This window comes from Aphelocoma coerulescens, chromosome 4 (genome assembly GCF_041296385.1).
Source record: "Aphelocoma coerulescens isolate FSJ_1873_10779 chromosome 4, UR_Acoe_1.0, whole genome shotgun sequence".
Lineage (NCBI taxonomy): Eukaryota > Metazoa > Chordata > Aves > Passeriformes > Corvidae > Aphelocoma > Aphelocoma coerulescens.
The window spans coordinates 36319570-36342699 of record NC_091017.1 but is presented as its reverse complement, the minus strand read 5'-3'; the positions used below and the strand labels follow the sequence as shown (position 1 = coordinate 36342699).

At 37.0% G+C, this 23130-nt stretch overlaps 1 protein-coding gene across 6 annotated transcripts in view; it reads right to left on the bottom strand.

Moving 5' to 3' along the window:
* The window catches only part of RAPGEF2 (Rap guanine nucleotide exchange factor 2), a 185304-nt gene that overhangs the window by 19568 nt on the left and 142606 nt on the right, over positions 1 to 23130 (bottom strand). For all 6 annotated transcript variants that reach the window (XM_069013592.1, XM_069013589.1, XM_069013591.1 and 3 more), the window contains 10 exons: positions 18359 to 18536; positions 16505 to 16641; positions 15819 to 15977; positions 14027 to 14179; positions 13487 to 13651; positions 10544 to 10651; positions 10249 to 10452; positions 10033 to 10141; positions 7568 to 7814; positions 3019 to 3176 (listed from right to left, as the gene is read on the bottom strand). In XM_069013592.1, coding sequence (XP_068869693.1) covers positions 3019 to 3176; positions 7568 to 7814; positions 10033 to 10141; positions 10249 to 10452; positions 10544 to 10651; positions 13487 to 13651; positions 14027 to 14179; positions 15819 to 15977; positions 16505 to 16641; positions 18359 to 18536 — 1618 coding nt within the window. The remainder of the gene's footprint in view (positions 1 to 3018; positions 3177 to 7567; positions 7815 to 10032; positions 10142 to 10248; positions 10453 to 10543; positions 10652 to 13486; positions 13652 to 14026; positions 14180 to 15818; positions 15978 to 16504; positions 16642 to 18358; positions 18537 to 23130) is intronic.

Genomic DNA, 23130 nt, shown 5'->3' with positions numbered 1-23130 from the left:
AAGGCTTAAATATATTATTTTACAAATGTCATGCAACTAAGCCTGTAACTTTTAAGCTCACAGTAGTTTTTCTGCAGCTTGAGAAGCACTAATACCAAAACACACTAGAACTGTGTGATTACATCATCAGTTATACATAAAGACTATCACTACAGGCCAGTTTTTAGCCCTTCCTAAGCATTTGAGTCAAATGTACAAATACTTTATAACAAGCAAGACAATTTTGCCTTTTATCACTAACTCTACACCGACCAATCTTCCTTCAGTAATTAGTTGAAGAGGGATACAGAGCAGAATATTTTCTGAAATATTTTCTACATTTTTTGACATCTGGAGGAAGGCAGATGACAAAGACACAGCCTTTCAGAGATGTTATTAAAAACCACACCCTTCTCTAGATCTTGCTGCCTCTTGCTGTTACAGAAATACTTGCCACTCAAAGAAATGCTATGAAGTTGGGAAGCTACTGTAAACAATACCCAGGTGAAAAATTATTTAATTGTCCCTAGAAATAAAGCACTTTGTGCAACAAGAAAACAACCTGCCCTGCTGGATCAATGAAGTCAATATGAGGAAATGCAGAGGGCAGCAAATAGAGGAGTCCCATCTTTGCACTGCATTTTACCACCCAGTTTCTCACGATGCCTACCTATCAGAGCTGGGAGCAAAAGCTCAACACAGAATACAGAGACGTCTGCCAGCAAGTGAAATGATTACAGCTATAGCAATGGTAGCAAGTAATTCAGCCCAATAATTTTTAAATAAAACACTTGAAGAGAATCGTAATCACCCCCCTTCACTGCTTTTCAAAAAAGGAAACTGGAGTGGCAGGCTGAAGAATGCAGTGCTGTATGATAGGAATCTATTCCCTTAGAAAGATTGTGAGGGAAAAAAAAATACCAGTGACTGGCAGTTCATCATTACTCTATTATTTTGACTTCAAATCAAATAGCAAAGGCAGCACAAGAAAAGAGAAATCAAAGTGCTATTGAACATTTAAAAATAAACCTTTAAAAGTATATTTGAGACAGCCTGAACCAATCAGAAAAGAAACTAAAATGACTCCTTGCAGATTTCAAGCTGTTCACACTTTCTCCTCAAAGACTACTCTTCTAAAAGGAGCAAGTTGTTTTATTTTCTATCCTGAGGGATATTTCTCCAAGCCTCAAAGGACAGCTGCTATACCACTTTCTCTTCCTCCTCCAGTGCATTCAATTTCTTGCAATCTGCCTCCATTTCCATCTTTAATTTAGACCAAGATAGTAAAAGGAATTAAAATTGCAGGCTTTAATTTTTTCCACGTCTTGAAATATATAGAGGCATAATTCAACTTCTATCTACAATGCAACCATCTCTAAAGCCCTTAAGGTATATGTTTTTCATTTCAGACCCCCTTTTCCTTCCTTGCCACACAGGAAAAAAAATTTTGCCTGAGAATTACTTTAAAAATATTCAGTGTGTGGACATTCAGGCAAATTCAAGCAAAGAGAAAAACCTTTTTTTTTTTTTAATGAGGAAGAAATTCATTTTCTATAAAGACATAGAAAAACTGTTAAAACATTGGGGCAATGGCATTATGTCATATTGATCTCCTTTCCTCAATGCAAAATGCAAACAGTTGAACCTTATTTATTTATCAAGCTTCTCTGAACTCCATCTGTGACTGAAAGGTCTTTAGGCCTGCCATGGCTTTGCTTCTCATGGAAGTTTGTTTGAGCTGCGTGAGTCAGCAATGCCCACAGCTCTGGAAGCTGGACAGCTGCTGCACTTGGCATTAGGGGCACACTGATTACCTAGAACTGTCTGGCCTGGGTATTGGCAAGCTAGAGAATTGAATTGTCACCCATTTATAGAAAGAGTCCTGATGAAAAGCTAGGCTCTTACTGATAAAAAGTATCTTCAAGGTGTTGGACACTAGTCATTAGATAAAATACAAAAAAATATCAATCTTCCAAGTCTCTGAGGATCAAGCTTAGACACTGGGGCAAAAACCACAAACTACCTTCTTGCAGACTCCTCTAGCTCTAAAAAACCTAAGATGAAGTAAGTAATGCTCAATATCACAGTTTCAAGCGCAATGGTTACACCAACTTGGCCAGTGTGTAGGCTGATACTTAAGCACCATCCATTCAGGCAATGTTTGAAATCCCTCAGACTTAGGAGGGCACTGAATTTTCAGTTCTACTTTTGAGAAATTCTCTGAAGATTAGGCTAAAATAACCAATTCTCTGCAGAGCTACCATCACCATATCCTCCTCCAGCAGCTATATTTTAATAGCAAAGATTTGGATACTTAACTCAGGAAAGGTTTCCCACTAAGAACCTTCCTGCAGCCAGATAAGAGACCAAATCCCAGCCCTACCAGGAGCTCCAGCTAAACCCTTCTTATAAGATAAGGCTCTCAAGTTTCTCATACTCTCCTCCTATTTCTCCCTCACTCACCCCTGTGCTTTGATCCTCTCTAAATGTGTTCATTTTTTATCTATTTCAGAAAGGGATTTTATATTCAAAGAATTTGGCATACAGCTGTAGGGCAGGGTGACTAGTAAGAAACTCTGAAACTCTGTCCCTTACAAATGTAGTACAAATTATGTAAGTCTGCTCAGAAAAAGACAGAAATACATGTCTTGTGTCGCAGTCCAATGTCTTTTCCCTTTACTATAAGCTAATGATCTGCTATGCCATTTGAAAATATTGCAGTCTTGTAAACAATGATCAATCGAGGCAAATTATAAAATATCAAGCAAAACAGGTTTTTACTGACCAAGAATATTCAGTCAGTAAGAAATACTCTGTACACAGCATACTTAAAAATCAGACATCTATTATATGTGGGTAAAGTATACTGTAGCAAATGTAATAAATCCTAATGCATGAATATGTGGCTAATTTGTGTGTGACAGCAAACAGTTAATAAAAACTCACATGCCTGTTCAGACTCTACAAATCCACACAAAAACCCTGAACTATGAAAGGAAATAAAAAGGTCAAGAGCAACAAAAAAAAAAGGATCCTTACCTGGAGGAGTATTAAAGTCTAAGATGCGGTGATGAGACTGCAGTAGATCGGGATTACTGGATGACAGGGTTCCACTGACAGGTAAAGCAGGAGGAATGTGCTTTGTTTGCCTCAGTCCCACAATGCTGTCATCCTGAGACTGGCCAATTCCAATGTCACTGCATCCAGAAAGAAATAAAATCAGGACTTGCAGACATTCAGAGCTTGGCTATACTAGAGAGATTCAGGGATGTCTCTATTGCTACATTTTCGTACTTTGAATTGTTAATACAGCAATTGCTATTTAGAAGTCAAAGTTCTCCAGACAACAGGACTTGCTTTGTCAACAGTCCACTCAATAGAGTGACTCAGTTTGCCTGCTCACAGTGCCAGAAGATCCTCACCATGAAGCTCTGAGGAGCTGCTAGGCTCCTTATTTTTTAATGATTTTGGCCAAGATGTTTGTTCAAAAGGTGGTACACACATCATTATTGCACCACCCCATCACCCAAACTTCGAGTAATACTGCTGTCCCCTCAGTGCTGTTTTCAGGCCTAAACTTCATAGATTTTCTACCCCATCACAGACAGGATCTGCAACCTGTGATATTGTATTGTAGCTATACTGTATAAGATCTTTCAACGGACAGATAAGACAGGATCATTTTTGATCATTTGGTTTTCCCACCCTGTATCACTTCTCTGAGTTTCTCTTCACTCAGTGTGACTGAAGTGACGCTAGGTAAGGCTAAGCTAAACACTTGGGTACTATCAGTATCCTCTCCAAAGTACCTGGCAGCTGTAAATAAAAGTGTTCTGTGATAAAGGTGAAGGGTTTTGTCCAGTGAATTGTATAAGGCAGGGTCCCAAAGTAGGTCAGTAGTGCTAGATGGATCAGAGACAGAGCTATCATCATATTATAGCAGGCACTGATTTGCTTATTGCTTTTGAGTTAAAGTGAAGCAGTACAACTGCTACAGGATGTAGAGCTGGAGACAGCCATTGAACTTTTCTCTAAATATACAGATCAAAATCATTAATAAAATACTCAGAGGGCGTAAAATGTTGAATAGCAGTCATTATAGAAAGTGAAAAGCATTAAAAATGTAGCAAGTATAGGCGAGGCCTTTCTAAAAGCCAGGCACATCTAAATCTGTATCTACACATTTAAGTAAAGCTTAAACCAGAATTCGGACTTCACTGCAAATGTTACAATTAAGTCTAGTAAATTAAATGATGCAACACAAACGACCACTTGTACCCTAATGTTGGGCACTTAAGCCTTTGTCTAGTGCTCTATCCATCCTCAGAAAACAGAAGTAACAAAGGGCTACATAATTACCCTGATAGCTGTTACAGCACCAATATCCGTTCGTGCTTACCGATGAGTAACTTTACACAGTGCACTCTTGTACCACTTCTTGAAGTGCTATGAATTGAACAGTAGCCAGGAAAGCTAGAACGGGATCTGAGCACTTAAGACACATTTTTTATTATATGGACACAACTGCTTTTGAGAGGGCAATGTATGGTACCTCTCTATGTTGTGTTTGGTTTTTCTCATTGTTTTGTTTTTAAAAAACAAGATAACGCTGTATTGCCAAAATACTTTTATGAAGTGTAAACCTCAAGCCACAAGAGTGACAGAAACACTCAAGTCCACTGAAAAAAGTTATTGGATTCTCTCAATCAGAAATTAAGGTGAATCTGAATATTTGTAACTTTGTACTTCCATATAAAGCAAGCAGTGATGATCTACTCAGCACACAGCACTTTCAGCTAAGACACAAGCAAGTAAGTCTCTCACTACAACCAAAAGAATTACCAGCAATCAATATCACATCTTTCAAGTAGGAACCACCACACATTAAAAATAAGAAAGTAAACAAAAAAGCCAGCAGCCCTTGTACCTCAAAATGCTTTCAGGTGGTTCTAAACTACCAGATACCAGATTTTATAAGTATGCCAACAACAGTATTTTCTCTAAATTCAAATCAAATGAAGACAATGTGACTCATTAATAGTTTCACTTGCATTATGCATTCCTTTTGCAGTTTGTCAGTTTTATATAATCTTATACCTATTCTGTGCGTCATGACTGAAGCAGCTTCAGTAAAGTGGATCAACTCTGAAAATGTTAGGTTTAAAAGAAAAGAAGTGTCTAAAATTGTGCTCAATTTTAAGTATTCATATAAGAAATTGGAAAGCATTTACTTTACACTCTGTTTACCCTACTTAAATTGGAATCTGAGTGAGTTCTAACTTATGCAAACAAGTAATGAACCCTAAATATATCAGATGGAAAGATCAACACCAAAAAAATCCAGGTCCCATGAAGATCTACTGTTAGGTAAAATATTTTATTATGCCAATGAAAGGAGATTGTGGTTTTAAGGAAACAGTATTTCTATTGCTTTCTGTATGTACCTGCCATGCAGGGAGATAGCACATTAACTAACTTTCCTGCTGAATGACAAACAGGGAAGTTTGTCAGAAGGGACAGTGAAATGACAGAAGTATCTGAATGCGTCTTCCCTCAGAACACAAAATCCTGTGCATGACACTGCAGGGCTGCAGAGAGGAGAGACAGGGGCTGCTGCTTTGTCTGGGATGCTGCGCTATGGACCAGGCAGAACTTTACAAGAGAGGGAGATGGGGATGGTGTTTAATCCTTTTTTGGAGCAACTGAGCCTACAGACCACAAAACTACTCTGCATCAGAAAAGTAAACAAAGAGCTCCAGAGGAGGCTGTACCCAGAAGAACTCCTCAAGAGACGTCTTACAGACAGTGAAGAGAAGGAGATTTCCCCAGAGGTGCAGAGGAAATGGTGCTGTTTGCTCAGTTTGGGAATTTATTTGACCTTGGACTAAACAGCAAGACTGAAGGAAGGCATTATCTCCTGCTCAAACTGATTCATCTTTGATACTGATTTAATGTCTCATGAAGCAGACAAGCTCCCTCTAAGAGCGACCTCCTTCTGGTTTAAAGATTGGTTTTGTCTGGGTACATCCTCGAGGCATTGGAGACTTCTTCAGGCTTCGCACTCAAAAAACAGTGGACAGTTTCACCTCTTAAGCCAGCTGAGTCATGAAGTCCTTAAATGCCTACTTTAACTCATGAGTAAATCAGCTTTTCCACCCCTCTTGATTTTTTATATGCAAAAACATGAGACTAGGTTAAGTCCCTTAATAAATGTGACACTAGTAATTATGAGGAAGAATGAGATTGATGCTTCTACACAATAGGGGAAAGAAAAGCACAAACACCAAAGTCTACAGCTACAGATCTCTATGGAGAAACTGTGCAGACAAAAACAACTGCATGTCAACAGGCTTTGCAGACAAATTGCTATATATAACACATGAAGTACAGCTAGCAAAAAGACAATAAAATAGGTCAAGCTTTTCTGAATCTTACCCAAAGAGGTCCCTGCACAAAAAAAGTGTAAAAATGAAAGAAAATAAAGAAAAAAGAGAAAAAACATGAAAATTTTATGCAAATGCTATGAACCACAGTGACCAATGCAGAAGATCAGACTTAACTGCACAGCTCATCAGAGGAAAAAACATGCAAGACCAGTGAAATAAAGGAAAACATGCTAAAGACAAACAACAAAAAAAAGAGGATTTACAGATTCTCCTCTATTGAAAGGTATTGCCATCAATTTAAGAAACATCCATTATTTGGATATAATAATTTATATTGATTTAATCTTTCTATTACTAACATTCTATATATAATGCTTCAGAACAATTTTCATTTAGTAGGCAATATCTAACATTAGTTAAGCAAACTTTTTTTTTAAGTAATAGCAAGAAAAAATATCCTGCATTTTCAGCACAAGTATCTTTTTTATCAATTTACATGGAATAGTTTCTTCTTTAGTGGAACTTAGGAAAGAAAAATGCAGGAGAGAATACTGATCACACAGCTACCCTCCACAATGCATTCTCCTCCCATGGATACCATCTGCCTTGGCCAAGAACCAGGCTCCCATAGTATCATATAAAATTCACTCTTCTATTGTTGCCAGCAATTCTCAGAACTCTATTTCTAAAATGTGTGCATAGAAAAAAAGCTATCAGATAGCATATTTTGCTTTCATTAAAAAAAAAAACAACAACAACACCACAATTCTACCAAAGAACCCAAGTTAAAATTTTAACCTCACTCTCCCTTACAGCAGTACACAAAAATTCTTTTAGACCACTGGAATGTGGATACATTGCAATCATTGCTCATACCAACTCTTTGCAAGTAATCTGCTTGCAGAATTATTCTGAAATAATTTCAGTTAACAGTCCTCTTAAAAGAAAACAGGAAATGACAAAGAAGTATTGGTGTCATTTCTTTATCTATAAGAAACAAATTACATCCAAACTGATGTCAGGAGCTGCGCTGCTAGCAGCCTATGCTTGTTCAAATATCCAGAACATTTTTTTCTGGTGTTTTTTTCAGATGTAAGTATGATTTGTATTAATAAATAAAAAAGCATAATCACATACTCTAAGTTCATTAGAAATTCTTATAATTTAATGAAGAGGAAATATTTAGGAGGAAATAAACTCACTTGTATGGTTTCTGAGGCAGAATACTGATTCGAGTCTTGTCAAGTATCTTCTTTAACTTATTTCTTCCCCCAACTGTGTTGGCTTTACTTTTCTTATTCACTTTTTCTAATCCTATTACCTGCTCCACATCAACAGCAAGGTCAGGGATGGAATAACGACTCGCCTTTTTAATATCACCTATTTTAGGCAGGTGGGGAGCACCATTTCTTTTTTCCTCTGACAACCGTGTTAAGAGTTCTTTAAAAACTGCACAAGACAGGAAAGGGGAGGGAGGAAAAAGGACAAAAATGTAAAAGAAAGCTCTGTGCAACAGACCAGTTTAATATTAACCATAAAAAAAAAAAGGATATTCTGTCAATTCCAGTATTAAATTAATTTAGGTATAAGACTTTAAGAACATTTTTTCTTTCAAAAATGACATTTTTTTTCTGCAGTACGAGTCACAAAACCAGTTAATTGGCCCAGCCTACAACAGAACTACACAAGTGCCCACATGGTTGCATGGATGGTATCAACAGAAGGAATTTGACTTTTCAGCCTAAGGACAAAAGCTTCTGCAGAATAGCAGCATGTACAAAAAGGGCACGTTAGACAGAAGTGAGATAGAAAAATACAAATGAGAAGGAAGGCTTAAACAGACTGGCAGCAAGAAAAGCTCTCTGATGGACAAGAAATTATTAGCAACAGGATCAAAAAAATCAGAGGGGGAACAACAACAAAGTCATAAGGAAAATATAACAAAGCAGAGACTACTGAGACACCTTGGATGTTTGACAGGGCCGCTGAATCCATCTGCCAGAAATACCAAAAAGTCACTCATTCTCCCTCAGCTCCCTAGCAAAGAGTAATCTCTGAGGCAGAAATATCTGATAAATTTGTAAATTAGTTCTTCTACTGCAACCTTGAGCCTCAAAAAAAAGCCGATATACGTAAATAAATCAAACAAAACTGAACTGGAGAGCAAGTCATGTATTCTGTTAGAGGAACTCTCCACACAAAAACGGAAAAATCCTCTGATGAGTTGATTTGTAATAATAAATGAAAAGCGATAATTAAAACTAAGGAATTGTTGAAAAACATAGGAACGTAGGCAACTAACTAAGGATGTGTATTAGGGACTATGTTTAACTGTTATTTATTAATTTTTGTCCTTAATGTTCTCTAATATCCAGAGGTACAACAAATTACCAAGAGACTTGGAAAGCTTGAAATAAGACACACAAAAGTGGAGGAGAGTAATTCCAGCCAATAACTGCACTCTGGAATACGACTTGGAGGCTCAAGAGAAAAATTAGATACAGATAAGAAGATGCTGTTGAAAAAAGGAAACTTTCCTTTTCGTATTTGTGGAGAAGGAATTCTGCATGCAATACACAGAAAGTAACTGCTTTGAGTACTGTACTCTGGTTTCAGTATTTGCCCTGGAGCCACAAGATAGATAAAAAAATTAGAAAAGCACAACTTCTGAAGAAAGGAAGAAATCAGGTTTGATCTTTAACATAGTAAATCAACACATGAGATTCAAACACCCTGTGCGAGAAGGATGGTTACAGAACTTACACACAGAGAAACAAGAACATCCTGCTAAAGAAGCAGACACAGATATATTAAGAAATGTCTTAATTATTAGAAACAATTGAAATATTAAAATCTTTACTGGAAAGCAAAATAAAGTAAAATAAAATTTAAAAAAAAAATCATTTAAAAAAAAATCTCCAGGAAACAGATTTGACCAATGACTTTTGGAAATAACCTGGGCAAATTAACTCTTCAGTTAGTGCAGTGACATGCTGCGGTAACACTCTGCCCTACTTACCTGTGATGAAGAACCTGATCCTGAAAGAGATACTCAAGGAGCACATCCCTAAATTGTATATGTAATCCAAGTATCCAGTGGTAAAAAAATCAAACCAAACCCCCAATCTATTCATTACTTATGATGCTAATTGAGGTCCTGAGCGCATGGAGACTTTTCCATGTCTACTTTAGTACTTGTTAGAGGGAAAAATACAGAGAACAGATACAGAGGGTACCAAGAATCTTTTCACCTAGCTGGCAGGAAAGGTTGTAACAGCCTTGAGCTTGTTACACTCAGAGGGCTGAGAAACTCCAAGTAAATTCAGCAGACAGAATAAGACCACTGATCAGCTGAAATGCCTGAAGAGGCTTCTTTCTTGAGAGAGAACTAAATGTATACAAGCACGTTTTTTAAGTTCGAGCTACATGGTCACAGTAGTTGCTCTTAATCCAGAAACACACACTTGGTGAGAGGGAAGTCACTTCATGTAAGTCCCTACTCATAAATTTTTCTTTGCAATTATGAACCAAGATATTTTAGGACCTTCAAGTTTCCTTTTTCTATTCTCTCCAGTAGAAAAGAGTTTCAAACAAAACTATTTTAAACTTTTAAAAAAGTAATTTAGGTCTCCATTAAAACTAGAAACAACAGGGCAGGCAAACTTACCAAATAAATTGGTTTTCACAGTGATAGACAGATGAGTGTTATTTCTAAGGATTTCCATGGCTTTTGTCAGCTGAATGTTTTCAAAGTTTTGACCATTCACTTCCAATATCTAAAATTCAAACAAGTAACATTATTTTCATGTAGTGAAGAAAAAGGAAACAAAAAAAAAAGGGGAGGGGGGAGGGTAATGGAGGGACACATTTTAAAACTACATACCTGGTCTCCACGTTTCAAGCCTGCTTCTGTAGCTTTGCTACCAAAATCTACACTGTCAACAAAGATTCCAAATCCCTTTTCTGACCCTCCCAGCAAGATAAAAGGCAAAGGGGCTTCTCGAGATGGCTTTGTTAAGGTTATCAATCTTCGTTTAGCTTTAGCAGCACAAGCAATATTTAACAGCCTCAAATGTCCACCCATTTTCTACAAGAGAAAAGCATAGTAAGTTATATATAACAACAGCCTGGCTATTCCCTGTCATCCCAAATTGTCAGAAAAAAACCCTCACTCTCACCTCCCTCTCCAAATTGTTCTCAAATTCTTCCAGAAATCGAGTCATAGCAGGATCTCCTTCAAAATCATTGAAGTGATTGTTCACCCACAACAATACTACCCGTGTAACCTGAAAATTAATCAATATTATAAATATTTTGCTGGAATACTCAGAACAACACTATTTCCAAGTCCTTTAAAAATACTGTTCCTTAAAGGCCCTGTAAATTTCCACTGGAATCTTAAATAATATATCTACATACATCCAAATAAAACTTCATTAATATGCAATTAGTTATCAGGAGTATAGAAAAAATTTAAGTATTAAAATTGTTTTCACTTGTATAAGCAATTGTAGGCTGTAATTCATAATGAACACTATGAGTCAGAAAACACTGGCTGTATGAAATTTGATTAAGTAGGGAATAGTGCACACACATAGAAGGCAACAAGGTGGATCCATTTGTGACTTACAACAATTTCCTGTTCATGTATATTTCCAAATCTGCTTAGTTCTTCAAGCACATGATCACAAAGCTTACGACACAGCTTAATATTGGCTCTTGCATCTCGTAAGTCTTTAGATCTGCCACCAAGAACTTCATTTGGCATTTACCTCTATAAATACCTACTGTATGTTTAGAGAAGCAGGAAAAACAAGGTATTGCAAGAAGTAGGAAAGAGGTTTTACAGGAAAAACATGCGATTCCTTTCCTTAGAGTCAATCTTTCCATTTACTCCTCCTTTTTTCCCTCCACTGGCTACTCCCCCCAAGCAATTATGATAATCAGGTTGAGAAGAATCTTAGCTGGTGTTTTACAGTTTGTTAGGAAAAAATTCTAAAGGAATACTATTACTACTAATGAAGATAAAGCCACAAAATAAGAGCTGCATTTTTTAAAACTATATGCTTTTACTACAATATTCTTTCTTTTAGTATGCGATTTGACCTGGAATATCAGCAGCACTTGTCCTGACAAAACAAAAGAGTTTTAGTGTCTTGAATTAATATTGATTCACGCTACTTTTTAGAAGCTGCTGAATCCAAAATGGTTGTGCCACTCAATGCTACCTCTAAAAATACAGTCGCATCTCTTCTTTTATGCCGGGAAAGTAAATCAGTCGGGATAAATCTCTAAACATTTCAAAACCTAGAGCTTAAGAACAAAGTCTCACATAAATTTTAATCAGCTAGCACTAACCCCCGTCCTTTCTTGTGTTTGCACAAAATCTAAACCTCTACAGCCTCACGTGCTAAAGGTCTGACACCAGGCATGCAAAACCAACCCCTGCCACCCTCACAGTTTCTAAGTACTTTTCCTTTTACCCCAGAAAAGCAAACGTATTCAAAAGAATTGCTGAAATTAATGAACAAACTAATCAAGCACTTCAGAACTCCTCAAGTTCAGATTCTAACTGAAGGCAACTAGCCAGCTCTATGTGCTGCAGCTCCCAGCCACAGGAACATACTTGAGATTTTTGCACCTTTGAAATTGAAGATGAACTTCATTCCTGTTCAACAGCTCTACTATTTTTCATTACTGTGGATGACATTGGAAGATCCAGACAACGTCTGGTTAAACTTAGGGTAACTGCAGATTATTACAATTGTCTGGGAAGCTGCAAGCCATACCACGCAATGTATTTTAAAACCTCTGCAGAAACAGCTTCACTTATCAATGCTGCTTTTAAAGTTGGGACTTACACATCGACACCCAAAGGACACTGAGCTGGGAGGAGTTGAACGCTGACTTCCAGAGGAATGCCATTACTTGTGTCACAAATCAGAAACAGCATTAAAAGAGGATTGAAGCTGTAAAATCAAGTAACCTGCTGCTGGGAAAAATCATCACTAAGGCTGGATGTCCACTGTCCCATTCTGAATACTCCTCAGTACTGATCATCTCCAGGAAGTTTTACTCACCCCTTTCAGTCTCCTCACTGCCTATCAGCCCCCAACACAAAACAGCCAAAATCCTCCAGATTCCTTATTCCCTACTTGCTTATCTCCACTTGTCCCAAGCTGTTCTCTGCCTCTTGCCTTTCTATCAGTGCTACTGGAGGTCAGAAAAGGTTGTTTATTGAGGCAGCAGAACAAAGAGCTGTTCTGTGTTCAGACTGATACAAGTAACTGTGCTGGTTCATGCTTTTAGAGGCTGAAGGGATTGTCCATTGGAGGACAAGCAACATAAATTTAAGCAACATAGATTTAAATAAAAGCTGAAAACCAAATTTCTCTTTCACTGTATTAATATAATTCCCTTGGCTTCAAATTTACAAAAAGAAAAGGGCATCTGGAAATTTTTAGTAACTTTTTTACATACAAAAAAGTTGCATACAAGAGAAAATAAAGCAATACAGTTTGAAGCACGATAAAGCTTCAATAGACAGTGTGCCAAAACTGGATATGCCTTATGCTTCCATCATGGACATTTTGTTTAGGGAAGAGGATATTTGACTGCTTGTGTTTGGGTTGGGCTTGGTAGCTTTTTTTTAAATGCTACATAAAGCACAACAGATTCTTAATAATGCATGAATTTTCTAGTCTCTTTAAAAAAAAACACAACATGTTTGCCAAGTTGAATTAACTAGTACTATGTACAGAAAACACAGAACTTGGACATGAACATGCTCAAACTTGGAGACACAATAAAATTCTATTGAATTACATTAAATGAAAATACTCACTATTAGAAAAAAAGCTTTCTGTATACCTGCAAGCAACTAAGTTGTAAAAACACAGCAAGGTAAAACATGGGCAATTTACCTTGTCTGAACACATTAATATTTGAATAAAATATGGAAAAATATGTTCTTAGTTTTAGCCATATATTCTGCAATTAAAATATGTTACCAGCTATTTGTGTCTTATTCAATTTAGTCATTCTTTCTAAAGCATAATTGATTCTTATTAGCTTATATTTCAAAGCAAATGGTAGCAGTACATAATTCAGGAGATTTTCACCTTATCCCTGAGGCTGGGGTCATTGAACCACTCCAACAACTTCTTGCCCACTTCCATTGGGCTGGAAAGAAAGGTCCTATATGTCAACAGGAAGTCTTCTATAAATGTTGGGTCTACTACAGAGTGCTCTTCCACCAAATGCATTGTTAACCTTTCAGCTGTTCCCTATTGAAAACAAAAAATTGAAAAAAATCATGGTTATTAACACAGATTTTCAACACATGTAAATTTGTTTTCTTGTAACATACTGAAGACTCATGACACTAGAAAGAATACTGTCATCCATTAAATGATGAGCTAAGCAAACGTAACAGCTTGACCATTGTGATAAGAAATGTAAAAAATTATGTAATTTATCTCTACAGAAATTACCCAGTTGTTAACGTGCGTAACTGTAAAGAAAATCTAGAAATAGTAACAGTCCATTTTCAAATACTTATTTCTACAATAGATATCTCAACTAATCCTGGACCTAACTTGCCAAGTTAAGAGGTTTACAGAACACAAACTTCTGCAAGAGACTCTCTGTTTTCCTTTTACCTTGATGACAATGTGACCTTTCCTTGTTCCAGTGCGGTCGAGCTCCCTGTGCTCCTTCACCATCACAATCTCCCCCTCCTCCTCCACCTTCTGCATGTTCTTTTCCACTTGATTGAGGATGCGGCAATAATCTTGCTGGGCTATACAAACAAACTGGAAAGAATCATCACACACCAGTATTAAAAGGTGAAATCTGCAGAAAAGCATTAAGACTTAAGGTGCAAGTACTCTATTGACAGACAAGATAAAGTAGCCCCTCAACCTGCAGTGAGTCAGATTTGTCTTTCCACAGTTCAGCTGCAGCAAGCAGATGAACAGACAAGCACAGTACTGGCACTACCATCCTGCACTTGGAGGAGACCAAGATCCATCAGAGCAATATGATTTAGTATTCTCAGCCATTTTCGTGCAGCTGCTTTGACCTCCCCACTGCTGGAGATGAAGCTCAGTGTCCTAGGCAGTCCTTCTTTCTTACATGCCAGCTTTTTTGAGGTGTTTAGAAGGGGTAGAAGATTGAAGTGAAAACCTAGCTTTTATTTTTTGTGACCACTGTTTTGGTAAATAATCTTCATTTTTTATAGCTATTATTATTGAAGTCAATTATTAAGAAAAATAACATTTATTCAGTTAATGAGTGCAGGCACACAGAAACAAATTACTTCTGGATTAAAGCATACAGCAGGAAAATTATTTTCTGCAATCTTCAGTTCAGCCAAGGGTAAGTGCAAGAATAAGTATCTTACAAATACTCCTGAAACCTACAGTATGCAAATATAATTAAGACCAAACATAACAAATTAGAAAAAGACAACATTGTACACAAATTGTTATACCTTTGTCTCTTTTGGGGGGCAAGATTAAACTGTCTTATTATATGAATTTAGATATTTAACTGAGAGGAAGTAGTGCTCCTTCTGATTGAAAAGCTGTTAAATCCTTGTGTATGTACTTAAGAGAAAGGCAAAAGAATCAGAGATAGTATTTTCTCTTTAAATTCATTTACACACCATTTCTTTTTTCCAGCAGCTAGTAGTAGCTGAAACAGAAGTCCCACGGTTTGGATTTGTTGAAAACATTGCCCTAACAAGAAACCATTTATGCACATTTTGGAAGTTAGATGGGCAAGCTAAAGCAGGTGACTCTATTACACATTTACACCTCTTTCAGAGGTCATCTACTTGAAGCTAATTAGCTATTAGGACCAAGCAAAATGCTTAATTCACCCAAGGCTTTGCTATGGGAATAAGGAAATAGGAACCACATACCCAGATTCAGCCAGTAGTTTTATGCTATGAAAAGCATTCTTTACATCTGACTGCTTGTATTACAGCAAACATCAAGCCTTTTTCCTTGAAAGGTCAGATTAGCCAAAATTAGATTTTCATTCAAACCATGGGAGATAAAGTTTGTATTACTCTGATATCCAGTAGCTGAGTTGAGCAAAGAAGAATGGCTATTTGCTGCAGAAGTAAAAGAGCCTGTAATGGCTAATGGACCTTGAGATCTTACTAAGGAACATTGGAAGCAATGGATGCACGGAAGAGGCTGATGGCCCTCACCTTCTGGAAAAAGCATGTAGACAAACATCTTCATCCAAAATGATCCCTTACCCAGATAAAGATAACTCCACTTCCCAGACTGTGGGTATGCAGGAGTCATACTGCCCAACTACAGTCCAGGGCTACCCACTGGAGATTTTGCATATATTCAGTTTAAAATAAAATTGCGTCTCATTATTGAGTTGCACTACACCTATGTGGGTGTGAATTTGCATGCATCACAGACACTCTACCTGGCAGTCATCCACTTTGGTTCTCATCACTCCTTTCATATATTCCTTTTCCATGGTGGGGGAAACACCAAAACTGTTCCCCATGCACAATATCTCTGTTCTTCCATCAGGGTATGTCACCTCCACAGAGCCATTCAAAATGACTGACCAGGAATCCAGCTACAAATCAAACATTGCAGGACACATGAAGACCGAATCACTTAACTTTGTAATAGCATACTATATAAATACAACTCTCACAATTGTCCTAAAGTGAAATTTATTTTTTAGCACCTATTAAAAAAATTACATGCTCATTTTCCTTCAATGTACAGCTATTTCGAGCTCAAGAAAACTGGGATATTAAGCTTATCTTTAATATTAAGAGGTAATGTAAGACTGTGGAAAAAAAATAAAGAAAGCTTTAAAACAGCACTTGAACACTGAAATAAACTCCCCACATGAGCTCAAATAGGCAGGAAGCATATTTTACAATACAAAGAATGTTTTCTTTTGTTTCTGCTGCTTAAGAAATGTGTGAGTGCTTAAACAAAAGCTTTCAGAAAATCCAGAACAAAAAGCAGCTTTATTTACCTGAATGTTGCCTTTTTTTTTTTTTTTTTTTTTAAGTAACAAAAGAGGACCTTAACCATGTGGAATCTGGGATGTTTGGTATAATAGGAGAGTCAAAAGCAACTTCTACTGACCTCTTCCCCATCGTTTAGTACAATAGTTCCTGCTCTCTCCACAACTGCAAACACCATTACAGCACAGAGCTCTCTCCTCACTGACATTGTCATGTTGGCAAAAGCAGGCAACTGATGCATGAATTCCAGTAGTTGTTCTGAAGGAGAAAAAGCCCACTGAGTCGTGCATGTCAAAACAACAAAGCACAGTAAAGACAGTTCTTCAGCAAGATGCCTGAGGCTGCCTAAGCTAAAATGCTACACAATCGTTTCTGTATACTAATAAATCATGTACAGTGGCCTGTTTTAATTACTGGGTATTTTGTAGACACAGACTGGCTGGTCATATCATCAATAGAAACCCTGCAAAGTACAAGTCAGCATAATGGAAGAATTGTAATGTAACCAAGAGCTCTGAATACAACCAATGATACTTGTAATACTCCAGTCACGGCAATAATTTCATGATGACTAGAACAGGACTATGTAAAACACAGCAAGACAAATTTCACAAAACTGAGCAAGTTGTTTGGTAAAGCCATCCCCTCTTAGGCTAGGCTTAACAGCAAATTGTACTTGATCATTATCTGGTGGTTTCACAAAGTTCCTCTCAGATGAACCAGACAGGATTACTGTCTTAAAGACAATACTGACTACTGCTGCCCTGTTTTCTACATGCACTGGAGCTGCACTTGTACTCAACAGTGAACTTCCTGTATTTTCATTTTTTATACTGTTCATAACTACAGAACTCAATTTTAGCAGTCCTGCCAAGTGATTATATGCCCTAAAAATATTTTTGCATCCAGTTTGATCTAAAATGTCCACTGAAAGAGTTCAATAGGACCCCATCTTTTTCCTAATTTTTAATTTACTCTGAATCACAGAAAGGTCATGGTTAAAAGGGACTTCCAGAAGTCATCTGGTCAAACCTGCCGGCTCAAGCAGAGCCACCTACAGCCAGCTGCCCAGGAACATATCCAAGCATCTTTTGAATATCTTCAAGGAGGAATGCTAACACCTGTCTCAGTAACCTCTCCCAGTGCTCAGTCACAGTAAAAAAAAAGCCTGTCCTTGTGCTCTTATGGAGCCTCCCATGTTTTAGTTTGTGCCCTTTGTCCTCTCACTGGGCAGCACTGAGAAGACTCTGGCTCCAACATCTTTATACCCTCCCCCCAGGGTATCTGTACACCTTAATGAGCACCCCTGAGTCTTCTCCAGGCTGAACAGCTTCTCCAAGCTCTCTTAGACCTCCCTCACATAAGAGATGCTCTACTCCCTTAATCATCTGATAATCAACCTTAATCATCATTTAGTCATACTTCAGTAAAATAAAAATACCTCACCCAGTGAAACAGATTAGATTAAAATTTCAATTCTAGTTCTGCTTTGCTTTCAATGTATTTACTTGTATGGTAACATAGCAAATTAGTTTGATTAGATGCACATTTACGTTAAGGTTTTTAAGGCTCCAATATTTCCCACAAATGTCAAGTCACAATGTCACAACTGACAATTAAAAATATACTGTGAGAAGCAGAGTTGACATTAATGTCGACTTTGCCAAGGTTCTGTCTGTTTTGCAGTTTTCAGTGATGTTTTCTTCATAAACCTGTTTTGATATCAATTAGAAGCTGAAGTTGGAGATCAAAAGGGCCAGCAAGTAACAGGTTTCACCCATACTATGTGTGTTTTCCTCTTCTTCTTTGGCTGTTACTTGTTCACTTTACATATATATATAAAAAACAATAATAATAAACACTAAACTTGCCAACTACAAAGGCCAATGATTAAAATAAAACTGGAAGATCAAAAAGTAAATTTTTGGAGGTGAAGAACATGTTTAACAGTATTTTACTGCATCACAATACTTACCAATGTCATCATCTGTTCTGTCTATTGGGTCTTTCTCCAAGCAGTCTCTAACAATATCCCTACTCATCAAAGGATCCGACGCCCTTTCAATGTCTTCTTCATCATCATCATCCTCAGAATCCACTGCTGTCTCTGGCAATCCACTGAGATCCATATCACCAGCCTCACTTTCTGTAGCCTAATTAATGTATAAACAATTAAAAAACATTCAAATGGGTTCTTTACTGCTGCAGTTTTCTGGTGAGATGTACAGACATTAATTCTGTTATTTAGCAGATTACTCAAATTTATTCAATATTTTTATATTGCTTTTTTCTTTATACATCATTTTAAAACAAATAACAATTGATCAATCCAAACTCACTGTGTTTAAATAGGATTTTTAACATTTGTTTCAATCAGTCACACATGCAAAGGATTCAACAGACATTATTTAATCTGTGGGTCTTGGGGGGATTGAAGGCTGTTACAGTTCAAGCAACAATGTCTTGGACTGTTAGCTGAATATAATTTTTTCAATAAAGAGTTCATTTGACAATTTCTGTGCTCACCCCAACTTTACATTTTCAGACACTTAGGAAAGCAATATAATTTTAAACAGACAGTTTGGGGAAATAAGAACAGCATCAAAATGCTACAGGAATTTTGCTATCTCTCAGTCACCTAGGATTGTATTTTTCTTTTACAATTCCAGTACATAGTTAAATATGGCTTTCATTTGCTGATAAACTGCCTAAGAACTTACAGATGCAGAAAAACCACAAAGTCATTGCTTAGCACCATAGATGGACTACCCAGAATATCTGTCAAACTTAACCTCCTTTAAATTGTATTAAAATGAATGAAAACATAGTCCAGATATAGCTTGAGGTCATTAGTATAGCACCTAAAGGTAAATATATTTTAATGATTCAGTTTGAAGACCAGAGACTTAATAAATCCCACAAACACTTGTCTGTCACAGATGATACGGCTGCTTTTTCTCAGAACCTGATTTAATACCACAGCAGCTGCCAAGGCTCAGCTATGACAATTTTTAAGGAAATGTAAGACTCTAATGAGCAAATTTTAAGCCTTGGCTTGAGAAATCCAGCTTCACAGGCCTTAAAGGGGTGGTTGGTTTCTGAGACCCTGGAAGCACACAATGCATTCACGTCTACTTTAAAAATAATACATGGGACAAACACACCTACTAAAGCTTGTTTCATCAGTCTATCCAAGCTGGTAAAAAGCCCACAAAACTAGGTCACTCTCTAAACACAGAGAAGGTAAGAGAAATTGCATTGGTAATTTTGTAGAATCATCTCCCCTGTTCCTGCCTCCCTATCTATGGCTGACATCTGTTACTTTAATGCTACTATACACAGCCACCTCATGAACAGCAGCATATGGCTGGAGAGGGATCAGGGCAGCTAGTGAGAGTCTTAAATGCTTCTGTCCTACAGCACAACACAAGCTTTGTAACTGGGCCTTGTTAATATAAAAAGCATGATAACAGCATCTACACAATGTTCAAATTATTCTCACTTTGTGGTTTTGGGTTGGGGTTTATTTTGTTGCTGTTGATTTTGGGGGTTTTGTGGCTTTTTTGAGTTTGCTTTTGTCAAGAAAAAATTTTAACCAAGATAAGGAAAGATGTTACTGGCATAGAAACAAATCCCAAAAGTGATAGCACGGATAGCAATATTTTTATTACCAGTCTTACTGTGTTTAACATGCATGTTCCTTGTGATACATTTGAAACAGCTGCTGTAACTACTCTTTCAAAATAGCCTTCATCAAAAGTGACTGGTGGAAAAATTAGTGGAGATGAGTCAGTAGACACACATCTTATGACACCAATCTGTCAGAATCTGAAGTCTCCAACAGTGACAATTCCAGCAACAGTGGGACTGATTCACAGTCAATTTTGCAAACCTTCCCATTACTAACAACTGCCCCTCCTACCTGCCCAGATTAAGCTCTCTCAAAAGCACATTAGCAAAATGAATGCAGGACTCAATTAGTCACACAATGTTAACACAGATGAGAAATTTCCACCTATTGTATAAAATCTGATTATTAAAAGATAAGTTATTTTACTGTCTTAAAGCAATAAAACAAAACTAGAAAACTCTTGAAGCTCTATTATCAAGAAGAGTTGATGTTATTTAAAACAAATTCTCACACTGAACTCAATGTAACTTTGTACTCAGAAAATACTTTACAAATACTACTAAAAGCTACAGGATTTCCCAAAGATGATCACTTTTTACACTTGCTGGAAGTTTTTTTCTGACAACTGAAGTTATTGGTGGATGGAAAGCAACTATTTCTAACTTCCTATCAAAAAATACAAACCATTGGAACAAAGAAGCTCAGCATTGAATGCAACAATCCACAAAGTAATAAGAAGGTTTGTTAATTTAGGACACCTTTAAAACCTCTTTTGAGGAAAAAAATACATTTTTTTCAAACAACTCATGATCATGCAAAAGATAGCAAAGAAAGAGAAATGCAGCCTTTCTGCATGACAAAACAAAACAAAAACCAAACCAAACACCCAGACAAACACAATCAAAAAATCAAACCAGAAAATCAAGAAAACCTCATCCCACAGGGGCTCCTTGTGTTTATACATCATAAATAGCTTTTTAGGCTTAGTAGCATCATGTATGATACCAAGTATTCAAGGTTCTCTTGCTGATGCATTAAACTTCATGACCCACCTACACTGAGTGCTTTTGTACCCCCTCCTGTGTGAGAAAAGCCACACATGTCTGCACAGGAACCCTTAGTTATTAAGCAATAGCTTTGCATCTGTCTAAGACTGAAGGGGAAACCTCCATGGGCTCCTTTGGGCATAGGAGCTTCCTCATGAACCTCAGCCTCCGAAAACCCGAACACAAGATGAATATCCAACAGGATTTGTACTACAGTCAATCATGAGGCTTAGATCTTCTCAGGGCGTGTAATGAAGGATGAAATACACCTCAGAATTTCCATTCCTGGGTGCATGTTGTACTTTGCTTCTTGGGCAATAAGAGAAATTAGTTTCACTTAAATAAATCTAAAAAGATTGCATCCAAGAAAAATTCTGGTTGCAGCCTGAAGTACAAAACAATGTCTCTCCAAAGTCTGAATATCAACTGGAATAGCAAATTTCTTGTGTCATCTTTCCAACTGTGGAGAAAATTTTTGAAGCTTCAAAGGAATCTCATAATAGTGACAGGCTAATATTTTATTTGTCACATCACCAACATGAGAGTTAAGAGACTAAGACAGATGTTTTAAAGCCTGAGTTGAAGGAGTATTTCATATCTGACACCTAAGGAGAATCTGACCAATTTTAAGCAGTGGCTATAAAGGCTAATATTGCACCAATAAAAAACTCATTGCTTCAGCTGCCGAGGATCTTGAAATCCAAACACACTTCCAGATTTAAGTCATAACAGCTAATTAAACAAATACTGTGAAATACAAATACGTAAAGTAAAAGAAGCCTTGTCTAAGTTCTTGGTAAGCCTTTGGTTCCTTGACTGACTAGAGGAAGAAGGGGAGGATTAAGAAGAACAGCATTCATTCCCCCTAGGTCAAGCTGGGCAGACTGGGGAAATGGTGGACTCTTCTGGTCACTTTAGACAGGCAGGAAAGGAAACTGGTTAATCCCAACTCTACTGGTCTTTCAGTTTTTAAAGGCATCATGAAGATGAACATAATGAGAGAGGTGATGGACAACATGAGCAGCTAAAGAAGATGACTTCATTTACTGCCTCACTTCCTCTTCTCCAATGAATTTTTGAGCTTCTTGTAAAAACAGAGATTAGAAGAGGTCAAGGGTGATCTCTACCTTTACACAGTCAAGACACTCTCACTCCAGTGTAACAACTGCTTCATCACACACACCCCACCCTTACTAAAGGAAAGTAAGTGGGAAGACTTGGAGAACTGCTTACAAAATGACTGGCTCTGTTTAAAGTGGCCTTCATGGTTTTCTTTCTATACTGGTTTGGGAAAAACTTCCAACTGATGATAACATAAAGACAAAAAACCTGTAAAAGTAACCACACTAACTACTGATTTCTTCGTATTTTAAATAGACTATTTTAACCTTTACTTTAAAAAAAAAAAATTAATTACTTTCTTTAGGAAACATTGTATCATTTTGAAGACTAAATTCCCCTTGTAGCTATTGTTACCACCTAAACCAACAATCCAAAATCGCCAAACATGCAAGAGAAAAATACCAGGGACAAAAAAAACAAAAACAAAAACAAAAACCCAAGAATAGAAGAAACTTCTTGCACAAACCAGAAATATGTTCCTTGCCTGGTGCAGTTCTTCAACTCCATGAAGCTAACAAAGAAAGAAGCCATGCTCAGATCAAAAAAACCACCTCCACATTACTTTTCAACCATTGTCATTTAAGGGCTAAAATATAAACTAAAAAATGAAATTAAGAATGTCATTAGCAAAATTACTCACTTTTTACTTTCTAATTTTTAAGCCAATACTAATACAAAACACCAAGAACATTGGCTCTACCTGTCTCATGAAATGACTTGCAAAAGTCACATTAGCTTGAAATATTCCCTCATGTCATATAGACACATTGGTTTCAGCTTCTCCACAGAGAGAAATCATGTCTGGGATTTTGTTTTAAATTAGCTTTCAGATGACTGAGTAAAAGTTTACAACATCAATAAATTAAGATGAAATTCAATCCATATAATTGTAATATGTATTTGTTTATTAAACAGCTATCATTTGTGCTATAGTCAACTATAATTATT